The sequence below is a fragment of the Protopterus annectens genome, chromosome 11.part0 (assembly GCF_019279795.1).
Source record: "Protopterus annectens isolate FY-2018-M chromosome 11.part0, PAN1.0, whole genome shotgun sequence".
NCBI classification, from domain to species: Eukaryota; Metazoa; Chordata; order Ceratodontiformes; family Protopteridae; genus Protopterus; species Protopterus annectens.
In genome coordinates, this window is record NC_056745.1 from 306,649,142 (window position 1) to 306,663,488 (window position 14,347).

General features: G+C 38.0%; 1 protein-coding gene across 1 annotated transcript in view; it reads left to right on the forward strand.

Moving 5' to 3' along the window:
- LOC122815360 (solute carrier organic anion transporter family member 1C1-like) overlaps window positions 1-14,347 on the forward strand; it is a 536,466-nt gene that overhangs the window by 427,447 nt on the left and 94,672 nt on the right. Inside the window, exon 14 of the mRNA XM_044087815.1 lies at window positions 7,165-7,282. Coding sequence (XP_043943750.1) covers window positions 7,165-7,282 — 118 coding nt within the window. The remainder of the gene's footprint in view (window positions 1-7,164; window positions 7,283-14,347) is intronic.

The following is a 14,347-nucleotide window of genomic DNA, read 5'->3' on the forward strand; positions in this document are numbered from 1 at the left end:
TCTCTAGCTTCTTCTTCACTTGTCTATATCACTGCAAGGAATGGGTCAGAATCTGAACTGCTCATCTCCCATCTTACTTTCTAGACCTCTGTGTATTTATCAATCACCCTCTCCAGCACTTTCAGGCAATTGACAGGAGTTTGATACCTCTATTCTGCACACAGTTGTAAATGTCGCCTTTGTTCCTGAACAGTGACACTAGAATGCTTATTCTCTTGACATCACATATGCACTTTTCTCTCCATACTTCTATGAGTATCCTAAGGAGCTATTTCTCCCTTAAGTCATTCAACATCTTGATAATATCTGTCATAAGCCCATATGAACCTGCTGCTTTCCCTGACTTCATTTTCCTTAGTGTTGCTCTTAGCTCTTCTTTCACTTTGGGCTGTCTGTGGGGCAGTACAGCTTATATGAACTTTTCTTCATTCAGAGGTTTCTGGAAGTACTCCTTCCATTTGCTTTGGATTTCCTGTGGACTTGTTCACAACCTGTTGCTGGTATCCCTTATAACAGTATCTGAGGACTACCATCATGTTTCTGTTTTTGTCTTGCAACTTAATAGTTACTTTGTGACATGTGCCATTTGCTGAGACACTTTCCGGAAGCTGGCAGAGTGCCTTGAATGCTTTGTTCTTTGCAACTGTGATTTCTCCTTTAGCCTCTTGGTTAGCCAATCTGTATTTCTTCTTAGCCTGATCCAACTTTTCTTTCTTACACTTTTCTACATTCCTTCTTTCTTTTTGATAAATTCCTGGAGTTCTGCATTCTACCATTGACTTTTATTGTTTTCTAACTTCCATACTGGGCTCAGCATATCTATTCTATAGTCTTCACATATGCTGGCTTGAGAAGTTGCCATTTTATACATTCATAAATTCATAAATATTCCAAGGCCACTAAGTCTAATGACCATCCATGCCCTGTCAATGCACCCTCCCTCAGGCCGCACCTCCAGGATGGTTGTAACAATCAATCCTGGAGCAAATTTGTGGCTACCCATGCAGTCATCTAGTTTATAATTAAAGGAACATAGTGAGTCACACTGCTTAACATGTAGGGGAAGTTTATTCCACAGAGGATTGGAAGGTATTGGATTGTAAAACTGTCCATTAACCATATTTTATTTGTTGGTGAAGATTTAGATATCTAATTCTAGTACTGGTGGAGATATTGGACTTCTGGAAAAATGAGAGATCTAGGGCAATTGGGTCTCCACTGACACAGTAAGCAAAACAAAGATATTCCATCAAAAATCTGTAAGGCACTAAATAAAGGAATAGAGCTTCCAGCCTCTCTTGGTAGCTCAGGAAATTTACGTCTGTAATCATTTTGTTTATAAAGCTTTGGGCCATTCCAATTGTTTGAAATGCTTAGTGAGATGTTCAATAACTGGCCTGGTCAGTGCTAAGTATAAGGCTCCTTCATCTTTGATAATATTTATTTGGGAATTTGCTGGACTAAATATAAGGCTTCTTTGACAACCCGAGAGGGAGTTATCAACCCAAGTACTTGGGTAACTGACCACATTTTCATTTGTAGTGCCAAGTTGACAATAGAGTATGATGAGGGGTAGGGCTGTTTACCAAAAATGATTATGCCACACTTGTTAGCCTTAAGTCTGAGCTCAGATATACACCACCAAGAAATTACTAGATTTCTATTTGGAGGACTTGGGTGACATAGGGGTACTTAACAACAACCCCCAGTTTGTAGTCATCTGCACATTTTGTTAGTCAGAGAGCTTGGATCTCTGCCTGAAATACCAAAAAGGAGAAGTCCCAGCACTTAGTCTTGAGTGACACTGCTGGTCACTTTCATAGTTTCTGGTGAGGCACCTACAACTTACACTATGTGGGTTCTATATTTCTGAAGTTTACTATCCATTTTACTACATATGGGTCAATTTTTAAAGCATTTAGCTTTTTATGATTTTATCACAGGGAATGGTGTCAAAGGCCTTCGCCAGGCTAAGATACAGCTTGTGAATTGCATGAATGTTATCTACAACATCTATAACCCTTTCAAAGAAGTTTACCAGATTAATTAGATGTGATCTTCTCATCACAAAACCAAATTGTTGGGAGTCAAGTCTAACAAGATTCTTGATATTGCAGTTTATGGGGTCAGTTATAATACATTTTGTGGCTTTGCAGATTAGCTTCTATGGTTGATAGATTGTAATTACCAGGGAGGGTTGTATGGCCCCCATTATGGTGGAACATCACTACTGCTGCCACTCATCAGGGGCAGAACCTGTGGCTAAACACACTAAAGATCTTGAGGAATGTGTCTGCAAGGACATGTTTAACATTATTAACTAAGCAACCAAGTATAGTGTCCGGTCCCATGGAATACATATTTTTCGTCTTAATTAGCTTTCAGTAAGTGATTTTCAGAGACAAGTGGGAAACTAAGGAATTCAGATATTTTGAGATTTTGAATAGAAGACTCAGGGGGGAAGCTGTTACTAAATTTGTCTGCAAAGATATTGGCAATGGCTCTCAAGTCTGGCAGGTGGCTTAGATGCTTAAGGAGCTGTTAATGAGATGTTTCCTGTGATCCAGTGGTGCAAAATTTGATTCCCTCAGCCTCTACTGCTTAACTGTGTGACTCTAAGCAAGTCACTTAACTAGACATCTTTCCTGGGCTGAGTCTGAAAAAGATCCATGGAGATCAGTGCTCTACCCTGTAAAACAAATATAAAATAAATTGAGTCAGAGTAGGAGGTTGCATTATGAATAAGTTCTGAGCAATGTAGGGTATTGTTGTTAGTGTTCTGTCATTGCTATAGAAGGATTTATGGTTATCTTTGGCTTTGGAGGCCGGCCTAAGTTCATGAGCTCCTTTAGTGAACCTGACAGTATTCTTCATTTTTTGTATTGCTTTTACTATTATCATTAAGAAGAGTGCTTTTGTGTCTTCTAAGCAATTTTTAGGAGCTTCTTTCTTTTTTTGTAGAGTTTGATTATGGCGGTGGCCACCAGGATGGTTTATTTTTGAATTTCACTTCAAACTTGGCTTTGGTAGGGACTGCTAGCTCTATGCATTTTTCTAAATGGGTATAGAATTCCTTAGTGATGCTTGCTGCCGCATTAATGTCAGGGGAGATGTAGCCATAAATGAATATTGATATTTAATCACAGATTATGTTAAGGTTTTAATGTTTGTAGGCCTTAAATTCAGTGAGGCTTGTTGAAGAGGAAGGGGCTTTTGAGAGTTAAAGGAGAAGGTCACAAGCTTATGGCCTGATGTCATTGGATAAGAGCATACCAGAGGAGTAGTGCAAGACACTGTCATATTTGGAAGAGTCAGGTCAAGAATGTCATTCTCTCCAGTGCATTTATTTACCAACTGCTCAAAGGAATGCTTGTTTATTAAGTCTTGGAAATTTTGGATGTATCTGACACTGGAGGAATAGGTGTCCCAGTTTACTGAAGGGCAGTTAAAGTTACCCAAAATAATGGAGGTTTTCTACTAGGGAGATCATCTAGAACACTGAGGAGTTGTACATGGTCATCAGGGGAAAACGAATGTGTTCTGTAACAAACTATCAGTTGTTAATTAATCCTTCCTGTTATTCAATTCTAGGTTTTAGAGTCCTGAGTATTTCCTTGAACTCCTGTGCTTCTGCTGCAGTCAAGTTCCAGGTTTTCAGCCTACTCTCTGGTCAGCTTAGAGCCTTCTCTGACCACCATTTAATGCCCTTTCATTACTAAGAGGAAGTCTACCTGAGTTACATGTTGGCCACTCTTGTATGTGATATTGTGACTGCCTGTCTTGCTGAACCATGTGTTGCCCATCATCAAGCAATTTACCAGACAGAAGTCTAGAATGGCCTCTCCTTTATTCTTGTTGCCCCACCCATGTGGTCTCAGGTAGTCCACAGGCCTCATTCTATATGTCACGATATGTGCATTCAGGTTACCCATAATTAACACCAATTCATGTTGTCCTGCTTTATGTAGTAGGTCCTGCGACTGCTGTCTGAATGCATAGAATGTCTTTTCTTCACTATTACAACGCTGCTGTGGGACAAAGGCTGAGATTATGAATGCTACCTTATTATTAGGCTGCAGTCTGACTGAAATGAGTTTATCACTACATCTCTTACTGTCTTCAGAAGATTCCCACACAACTCACCACAGTTCCATCACAATTTCTGGTCTGTCCTCTCTGGAGTAGTAGACTCTGTATCCCAAAAACATTAGCTTTACTGCACTGCCTTTCCACCCTGTCTCCTCGGTGTCCTGAATGCACCTGTTGTTCAACCTTCTCCTTGCCATCACATCATCCATTTCCAAGTTGCATTATGTCAGCGAACCTATATTAAGTGTAGCAAACCTTAATTAATTTATGACAGGTTGATTGGTTTTCCATCCAGATTTCACTCAACAGAGCTATCCTAGGTAACCCGGGCTAGACAACTGCACACCAGACAGCCAGTAGCTTATTGACTCATGGCTGCTGGGTTTTATGCTTCTGGCCTTTGTGACAGGCATATACTGGCCAACAGAGGCACATAGGCTTATCCCACTGGCATAGGTCAGAGTAGGCTAGGTCCTTAACTCAATTATCACTGACAAATGCCCATGTCCGCTTATGGTAACATTGGTCAATGTGACCAAATCACCTAGAGTCAATTTTATACCAATGAAAGGCTAGCCCTAACAGTCCAGATAGTCTGTGATATGTGTTCTGTCTAGAAGATATTGCACACCATTGTTGATACCTAAAGAGGTTGGTCTACACATCTCTTTGCCTGATAGGTACTACCTAGAGTTTGTGCTACTATCCATGACTTCAGTCAGTCTTGAGTGAGTTTGAGGTGTCAACATCCAGCATGTTTGTGAGATGTGACCCCACAGAGACACTGGGCAAACAGTCAAACTCTACATGAGCACTGGCCAGAGGTCAGGATCAAACTTTATACAATGTGCTTGGGAGGTGAATACTTGAACCATTATGTCAACAGTGGATTGCCCTTGAGTATTACAGAAATAATAATAATATGCACAATATATGTTTTTTAATGCAATGCATATGATAGCACCCTCAAGCACTACTGCATCATCAGTAAAGTGCACATCCTACCCTTCTATTGTGTTCTAACATTCTCTGTTCCACAGTATCTTGCTAGGTACCTGATAAGCTCAAAATTACCATCTCCACCCATGTAGCCCTGGCATATTAGGTCATTATGCACTGCTGGAAAATAAATGGCACATAGTGCAGTTGTGCATGATTTTTTCCTACGTATATGCTGAAGGGCTGCCTTCTGTCAAGTCAAGAATAAAGCAAAATTTGCACCCTGAATGTTGCCAGAAAAAATGGAAGTGCTAATTCATTTTCTAATCACAATGCATAACTGAGATGTAGTGTCACCCCCCCATCCTATTTTCTCTTACCGAAATAATAACATTCTACACTTGTACTAGAAACCAGAGTAAAATAAAAAAAATGGTAGATGGAGAGAGCTGTAGGTTGACTTCTGGTTTAAAGTAATCAGCTAAAGTCATTCAGTGGATCATTAATATTTTCAGAGTAACTAAGAGAGAGTCCAGGCAGTCAACATTCCTTTCTTAGATAGCAATTATAGTCAAATAGTTTTTAATAATGGAGGTGGGGCATAATATTTCACATGTTTGATACCACTACAGCTGCTGTACATTACCCAGATAGCTGAGTGACATATATGTGTCAAAAAATGACAAGTAAACAGAGCTAAGGTTGTTCTGTCCTCCACAGATTTTATCAATCAGTGCAGGCTCTGTGGATTATTGTGGGAACCAACTGTCTCACAAAAAGTGGAAAAGTATAACAAGTGGTTATTGTGGACAGAACAGTATAGAAATGTGAGTGAGGAAACAGCGATGCATTCTAGTAGCCATGTTGTGGTGAGCCTATCTAGTAAAAGCCAGGACATCCTCAAAGCAAAAAGAGTAGAGGAAAGTAGGTGTACCCACGAGCCATGAGTAGAAGGGTTTATAAACTATAAGTGGAGGATAGAAATAACTGCCACTGAATGAGTGTGAAAGATAATTATATAATGAAAAATAAGAATAAAAACACCTTAATAAAAAATATTTATTAAGCCATTTTTTTCTCTTTGGTTTGTTTCACACAGCTTTTACTTAGTTACCATTTTTATTTTTTATTAAAAAATGAACCCGTGTCAGTTTTCAAAAACATGCACACTGACTGGGCAGAGTAATAAGCTTGCCTGTTGTAAATCCAGACTTATACCCAGAAAAAAAGACTGGCTAGCTGTGACCTAGACAACAACAACTTCAACCTTCCAAGAGTTACAAAAATATATAAACCATATAAAAAATAAATGTGTAAGTACTTTGTGTTGTGATTCTGCAAGTCCTTGAGGTGCAGTGTGTGTCAGGGAGCTCAGAGTGAGTGACTTTGTACAACTTACTTTTCATACAGCCAGAGAACCAAAAATGCATGAACACAAGTACCTGCATTTTGGATCCTCAGACAGCAAGAAAAGAATAATTAAAATCGAAATGAAAGCAGAATTTGAAGTGACGTACTGTGTAAGAGTCAGCAACGACATGCTCTGTGCATGCACAATGCATCACTTAGATATTAGAAAAAAAAGAAGGGAAGTACTCAAGTCCCTTATACAATGCCATTATTTTAAATGTGATGTATTTGTTTATTCATTTTGTAACAACAGTAATCCATGATTGAGTAGGAATAATACTGGATTTGCCCTTAGCTGGCTTTTGTGACCACTTGGGCTGCCCACTTATGATCCAACTGCTCCAACTATGGGTAAATCCAGCATTGTTCATGCCCAGTCATGGATTACTGCTTAAGTATCACTGCAGTCTGCAAAAGGTAAACAGTTGCTCGATTACTTCATTCTTCAGAGATTTAGCATGAAAGATGAGTGTGGAACTAAGTGCGGGTATCTGAATCATGACACCTAATGTATGTAACTGCTGCTGGAAGTTAAGGTACCTGTAACATATCATAAGGGTACAGTGGCAGCCAAAAATCATATGGTTTGCCATTTCTAGTCACAAAAACAGCATGTTAATGAATTAGCTCTTCAGCAGACTAGATCTCCCATAATGAGCAGATTTTATTCAGTAATTAATTTCTCGGTTGGGCTTTTCCTTAATCATTCCTTTACTTTATTTCTAGCTGGAATCCTTGCACCCTTGTTTTATGGAGCAGCAATTGATGCCACGTGTTTGAAATGGGGTTCCAGAAGGTGTGGAGGCCAAGGAGCCTGCAGGATGTATGACATCACAGCCTTCAGGTAGTGTAGGAACCGCCTTCTGTTTAAAGTACTCAGTGTCAACACATTTTTTGTGTTTCATATACAGGCAACTTATGTATGGCATAATCTGATTTTCTGACAAATGTTTACAAAAAGAAGGATTCTGTGGGAATACTGCTTCTGCATTCTCTCCACTACTGTTAGTAGATTAATGTACACCAAGAAATGCACAAATAATATTTAACACACTCAAATCCTAAATATGATCTGCTTAAAGATATGTTTTTGTAAGATTATATGCTACAGGGATCCGCAGAACAGCAGTTTTAGGAGTGTTGCTAGGTTTATGCCTGCTGTTTCAATGAAAGACACACCAAACATCCATTCAAGTAGTAAAACCAGATACTTATTCTAAGATATTTCGAAAGAAAGGAACAAAACACAGTCTGTGGCAATCTGCAAACCTCTCAACTGTACCAAATCCCTTGGTATTTACCATTTTTGGGTTCAAAATAATAGGGTGTCACGAACTCCCGAGTGACCCTTTTAAATCCAGATTTCAGTTTTATTTTTTAATTTCTTTTTGTACGCTCATGCTGAAGTCATCATACACAACAAGAGTATCCTGCAGCATTATCAATGTATGATCTCTGATTTTACATCAGACCAGGAAAGTAGTAAGAGGAATTATCAAAATTGTAGAATATGTATGTGTGTTGTACCTTCAAGAAGCATTTCCAAGGACAGCACCTGCATATAAAGAGTAAGCACATGCTAGCTTCAATGCCATTTTGAGAGTGCAGCCAGAGAGTGAGCATGTATGACAGAGTCAGTTTGTTTATAAGTTTATCTAATTTACAGTTATTGCCTCATTCCTGATGTGTTTGTACATAATAAAGCTGCTTGAACAAAACCTATGAATGTTCAGCTGTTACATCCTGACTGGGTCAACAACATGGTGCCAGAACCGGGATTTCAGAGAATGCTTTTAAGAAATATGAGGTGCAGAATTAACAGTGAAGATAAAAAAAGAGAAACGAGAGCAAAAAAGGGCTAGAAACAAGCTAAAGGTAATGAAAACTTGCACAAATGATTATGAGATAAAACGGAGCATTACAAGGGCACAAAATGCATTACTAAGCAAACAAATAGCGCAGAATGTTTATTAAGCAAACGAAAAGCATAAAAAGTTTAATTAATTTATTTATTTATTTTACATTTGTTAACCGGGATGGTCAGACTGGACACAGGTCCATTTTCAGAGGAAGCCCGGGGAGAAAAGCTCCACAGTAAGTAAGATTTTACACAATATGTTAAAATACAGTATACAGCAGAAGACATAACAAGACATATATATATATATATATATATATATATATATATATATATATGGTTCTACCTGACATAATCGATCGAAACCACACACAACAACACATCAACCACATCACCCACACCACATATCCACAACCACGACACAAAACCACATAAAACGAAATAGAATAACTACAGGTACACCATACACAAACCCCATACAAAAAAAAACACAACACCACACACAACCACACACAAACACAGCACACAAAAATCCAAACAAGCCCACACTAAGCCTTACCCTAACCCTTACACTAACACTACCGCACACTTACCTACCCGCTCCTAACCTAGCTCTAAACCTTAACCTATAAACCCCACCCTAACTCCCCTAACCCTATAACCTACTAAACTCGCCCTCTAACCCACCTAATCCTAACACTCCTAACTCTAACTACCTTAAACCCTAACCCTAACCTCCCTAACCACCCCCCCCCCCCCACCCCCCCTCCCCCACCTCACTTATCCTCGCACACCACTACCCCCACTCACACCGCTACCCCATACTACATACTCTCACACCCTGTCGTCATCCTGGTGGCCACCGTCGTTGGTGTTGTCATCATCCTGTCTTCGTTCTTCATGCATCGATTAGTCGGTCTTCTTAAGCTTTCGTCTTAAGCTTTCGATAGTCTGATCTTGGTCTTCTTCGCTGTCGTTCTCTTTCAGCCATATATATATATATATATACAGGAAAAAATAGTTACACATGGTTAATAACAGAATAAGTATACAAATTCAATCAGCATTAGGAGAAGACCTAGACTATAATATATATTACAGTAGGTATATTAGGAAGTGAGGCATATAAGTGGAATAATTTGAGGACTTATGTAATACGTGGGCATAGCCACTTATTCTTTAAGTGTGCTCTAAGTGAGTTTTTAAATTGAGAAGAGGTAGGGGCAGAAATCAGAGCAGGAGGGATATTATTCCAGGTTCTAGCTATGGAGTATTATTTAAACAAAATGTTTGAAATTAAGATATCTGATAGAACGATTATCAGAAAAGACTATAGGAGGTTCAGTCACCTTGGAATTGCAAAATGGGCATGTTTAGAGTAAAACGAGCACAAGAAAAGAGATTAAATGCGCAAAACGAATATAATAAAGGGCAGAAAGGGCATATTAAGCATAAATAAAACAAGGCAACTGCATTTTTTGACAAATTGGCATAAACTACTATTTCACATTAACTAAAGCTCTGAATAGCATAACTAGAGTTATTCAAAGCATTGTTGGGTGTGTAAAAGTGCTTACAGTGTGTCTATATTACTGTGCATTTATTCTAAAGAGTTTATTGCATGCAAAGTACAACTATTTCATGAAGTGCAGTCAAAATACAGTCATTTCAAAAGGTTTCTTGTGCTGGGTGTGTCTGGTCATGAAGGGCTGCCATTACAGAGTATTTCTTGCACTGTAAAGAGTTATTTAGCAAAGTACAGCCATTTTTGAAGTTTTTTCGGTGTGCTGTGTACTGTTTATTTGCAATGTGCAGTTACTTCGAAATGTTTCTTACTCTGAGCTTCTTCTATTGCCCAGTTTATTCGCAAAGTGGAGTTATTTGAAATGTTCCTTACACACATAAGAGGTGATTTCTCGAAGTACAATAATTTCAAGAGTGTTGTTGTGCCAAGGAGACTTATTTCACAAAGTATTTCACAGAGTTCAATTACTCAGAGGCTTATTGTGCTGTTGGGCATAGTTACAAGTATTGGCATAAATTTATGGCATATATACATATGTGTGGGTGTTCGTGCATACTTGCAAAAGCCTTCACTAATGTGTTAATATGGCAGAGGCATTTTGCAGATGAAGTCCACTTGTATTTGATCAGAATATTGCAGAGAATTGGAGAATATTTGAGCAAGAGTATGATATTTTCATACAAGCAGCTTATTCAGATAAAGATGCATGCACCAGGGCATTCATTTTGCTAAACCTAGTTGGGACAGAGGTAATTGATGGAGAGCATTCATTGAGTATGCGCCAGCAGTGTATGAAAGAGAAGGAGAAAACTGTCAAATTGTTGATCAGGCTGAATCAAGGGAAGATTCTGAGTGTTTAAAGCATAAATTCAGAGAAATGTACAACCTCCAGACCAATGTTACATTAGAGAGGCATTTGTTTTACACAAGAGACCAAAGGACAGGAGAAACATTTGCAGCTTACATTACTGACTTGAGAAACAGAGCTAAAACTTGATCGCAAATATTCTTTACTGACTACATTCAGTACACCATTTGGAAAATATAGATTTCTCAGGATGCCATTTGGTAGCTTTAGTGCCATTTTGAGAGTGCAGCTAGAGAGTGAGCATGTATGAGAGATAGAATCAGTTTATTTATAAGTTTATCTAAGTTAAAGTTATTGCCTCATTCCTGATGTGTTTGTACATAATAAGGCTGCTTGAACAGAACCCACAAATGTTTGTCTGTTACATCCTGACCAGGCGAACAACAAAAATTAAAAAAAATCTCTATGGGCTTGTGGGAGATGAAGGTGCACATCGTGAATGGCTACCTTATACTGTACTCTCAGGATACCCACACAACTATCTCAAGTAATGTTTGCAGCACAGACACGCATATAAAATTGTATTTTTTATGACTGTAAGAGCAAGACAAACATAAAAATTAAGCGTAGATTTCTGCTGTACAAAAATAACATTTTGAGAGATTTGCACATTTAAATAGTGTATCTTATTGTGTTGGGGTTCTATGAGGTTTGCCTACAAAACAAAACAAGATTTCCTGAATACACTAGTAAATCTAGTATCCTATATCATCAAAATAAACAGGGTGGAAAGATAACCCTCAACTCCACCCAGTTTCATTATTAACATAATCCTTTTATTCTTTACAGTAAAAGGTTGATTTTTCTTTTTTTTTTTCTTTTTTTTTTTTTGTAACACATAGCTGCTTCAAACAATTACACTAGATCAGCCTGGGAAATAGTAGCAATTTGCAGTTTGGTTATTAAAGGAAACCTCTTATATTATACTTACAAAAAAAACTCAAAGGCACCCAACCAGTGACACATCACTTTTTTTACTTCTGCAAAAAAAAAAAAAAAGTACGCACATGAACTTCATGTTTAAGTGTTTTGCTTGCTTTACAGGACAACAACGATGAGGCTGCCTTGTCTTTATGCTTTCATAACCTTGCACCTGAGGCAGTTCTATGCGTTACAATGTTTCTTTTCAGAGCTGTAAACAGACTTCAAACTCACTGCAGAGGAGGGGCACTCTCTGGATACTGCGGTGTGTTGTAGGAGGGCAGAGGGGTGGTAAGAGAGGGGGTGGGAAATGAGCACACATTACTTGACAACTGCAAGGGTGACAAGTAGCTTAGCAACAAGTGATGCTCCTGTGAGTGGGTCACAACTGATTCTGATATTTATTTATATATTTTGAAGACATTAGGGAATGTAAGATAACTGCTTATTGCATGCTTGCATGTTCACAATAAAATGCTCGTTGTTCTGTTTACCATTTGTGTATATGAACTACACATACATTTTGATACTCAAATTGTATTTGCACATTTTTATACTAACTGATTTTACCCACAAAATGAAATGAGGCTAGATGATTCAAGAACTGTTACTGCTGACATTTATTGATAAGTCTAATGTGATGGCATGTGTTGTGAACTCAAACTGCCAAAACTTTGATACTGGTATGAGTTGTCATGCATTTTTCCGGGCCCAATCATATGTGCTTTTCTGTGTGATAGTGTGTGTGTGTGTGTGTGTGTGTGTGTGTGTGTGTGTGTGTGTGTGTGTGTGTGTGTGTGTGTGTGTGTGTGTGTGTTTGTGTATGGGTGCATGTGTGTGTGTGTGTGTGTGTGTGTGTGTGTGTGTGTGTGTGTGTGTGTGTGTCTTTTGTTAATTTCTCGTGGAATAAGATCAAGACTGACTGCTATGTGTCTAATGTGAAGAGTATTTCATCAGTAACCAACTTGTTTTCTGATATCAACAGCCTGGGTAATACAGTAGTGCAAGAGGATTTTGAATGAGTATATACCATAGTACAAGACGATTTTGAATGGGTATATACCAATCAGCCTCTTACACTGATAGACGAAAGAAAATACTGGGTAAAACACGGACGATTGTCCTGTATTCTTCAGGGTCACTGCTTATGTTTACATTCTGGGCGTCATGTTATAGGGTACAGTATAAGCCCCCTTAATGTCATGGGTTACACTCGCCTTGTTGCATAGTGCTAGCTCTATTATAATGCAGTATTGTTTAATTGTTGGTGATAAAAATGAATTGTGTATTTGAATATTTTTACAGCAGCATGGAAAGGAAGTTATTATGCATGCAAATGTTATGTTAATTAGCATCCTGATTTTTGGCCAACTGTACCTTCTTTTCATGGGCCTTTGTCCATACTTTTGATAATTCTAGGTTGAAAGTTATGGCAGTCTTGTTTCAACACAAAGAAAGACAAATTTTACATAATTCAGCCTATTTATACACATTTAATTTAGCGCCTTAGTAAAGAAACAAAATTTGCCACTCTTTGGCCTAGCACAGTTTAATTGACATATAGGCTTTCAATCTATATGTAGGTTAATTTCAGTAACATAAGATGGGCAACTTCACACACACACACACACACACACACACACACACACACACACACACACACACACACATGCTAAAAGCAGTATCAGAGATAGTGGGTGAGCAAACTAGTGAAATTATTTTTCTGAACTGTGATAAAGAATCGGAATTGCCTAGACATAGTATGGCCTTGCAGAGTCTAACTGTGGTGGCTGCCAAAAAAACAATTATTAGAAAATAGAAATCAAAGTCTAAACCAACTGTACTAGAAGTATTGAATATAGTAACAGAGATGAAACAATTGTAACTGGGATCTTTAGAAAAGGGTAGGAGCAAATTACATAGGAAAAATGAGAGCTGTTGGAACAATACATATAGCGGAGGAATGAGGTTTAAAAGAAAGCAGGATTTGAATGAGTTATGTAATGTCTGACTTGGAATGATTGGCTGGATTATAAGTGATGTATAATGTTTGCAACTAGGATTATGTCAATATGGTATGGGATGTAACATGCATGCAGCTCGAATTGTGTCAATATGGCTTGTTTTCATTTATATAAATGTACGATTGCCTTTGTCATAAGTGATAATTTAATAAAGATGTTTCTCATTTAAAAAAAAAACAGTTCTTTTTTTAGTATTTTCAGTCAGGAAAAGCTCAGACATACCTCCAGATTTATTTATTTATTTATTGATTTTACATTTCTTTACCAGGATAGTCAGACTGGACACGTCCATTTACAGCGGAGGCCCGTGGAAAAAGCTCCACATTCAGTACAGAAAAAAACAAACAGTTGTACATATGATAACAATATGATCATCTATATAGAAGAAAAAAATTGGACAGTAGATAAAAATACAACTTTCTATAGAAACAAAAAAATGACACTAGTTAAACATATAACTGACTACAGAGACAAAAACAGACAAACATGGAAATCAACTAGTGTAAGTTTAACATGAGCTAGTATAAATATTTGAAACTTCAGCAGAGAAGAAAAAAAATCCTGATACTGTAGAATATTTACAGTAGGTATGATTGGAAAAATGAAGCTGTCTGGCGTGGTAGAAACAGTGAGGTTAGGTAATGCATGGAGATAGCCAGGAATTCATTAGGTGCGATTTAAGTGAGTTTTTGAACAATGTGGTAGTGGAGGCA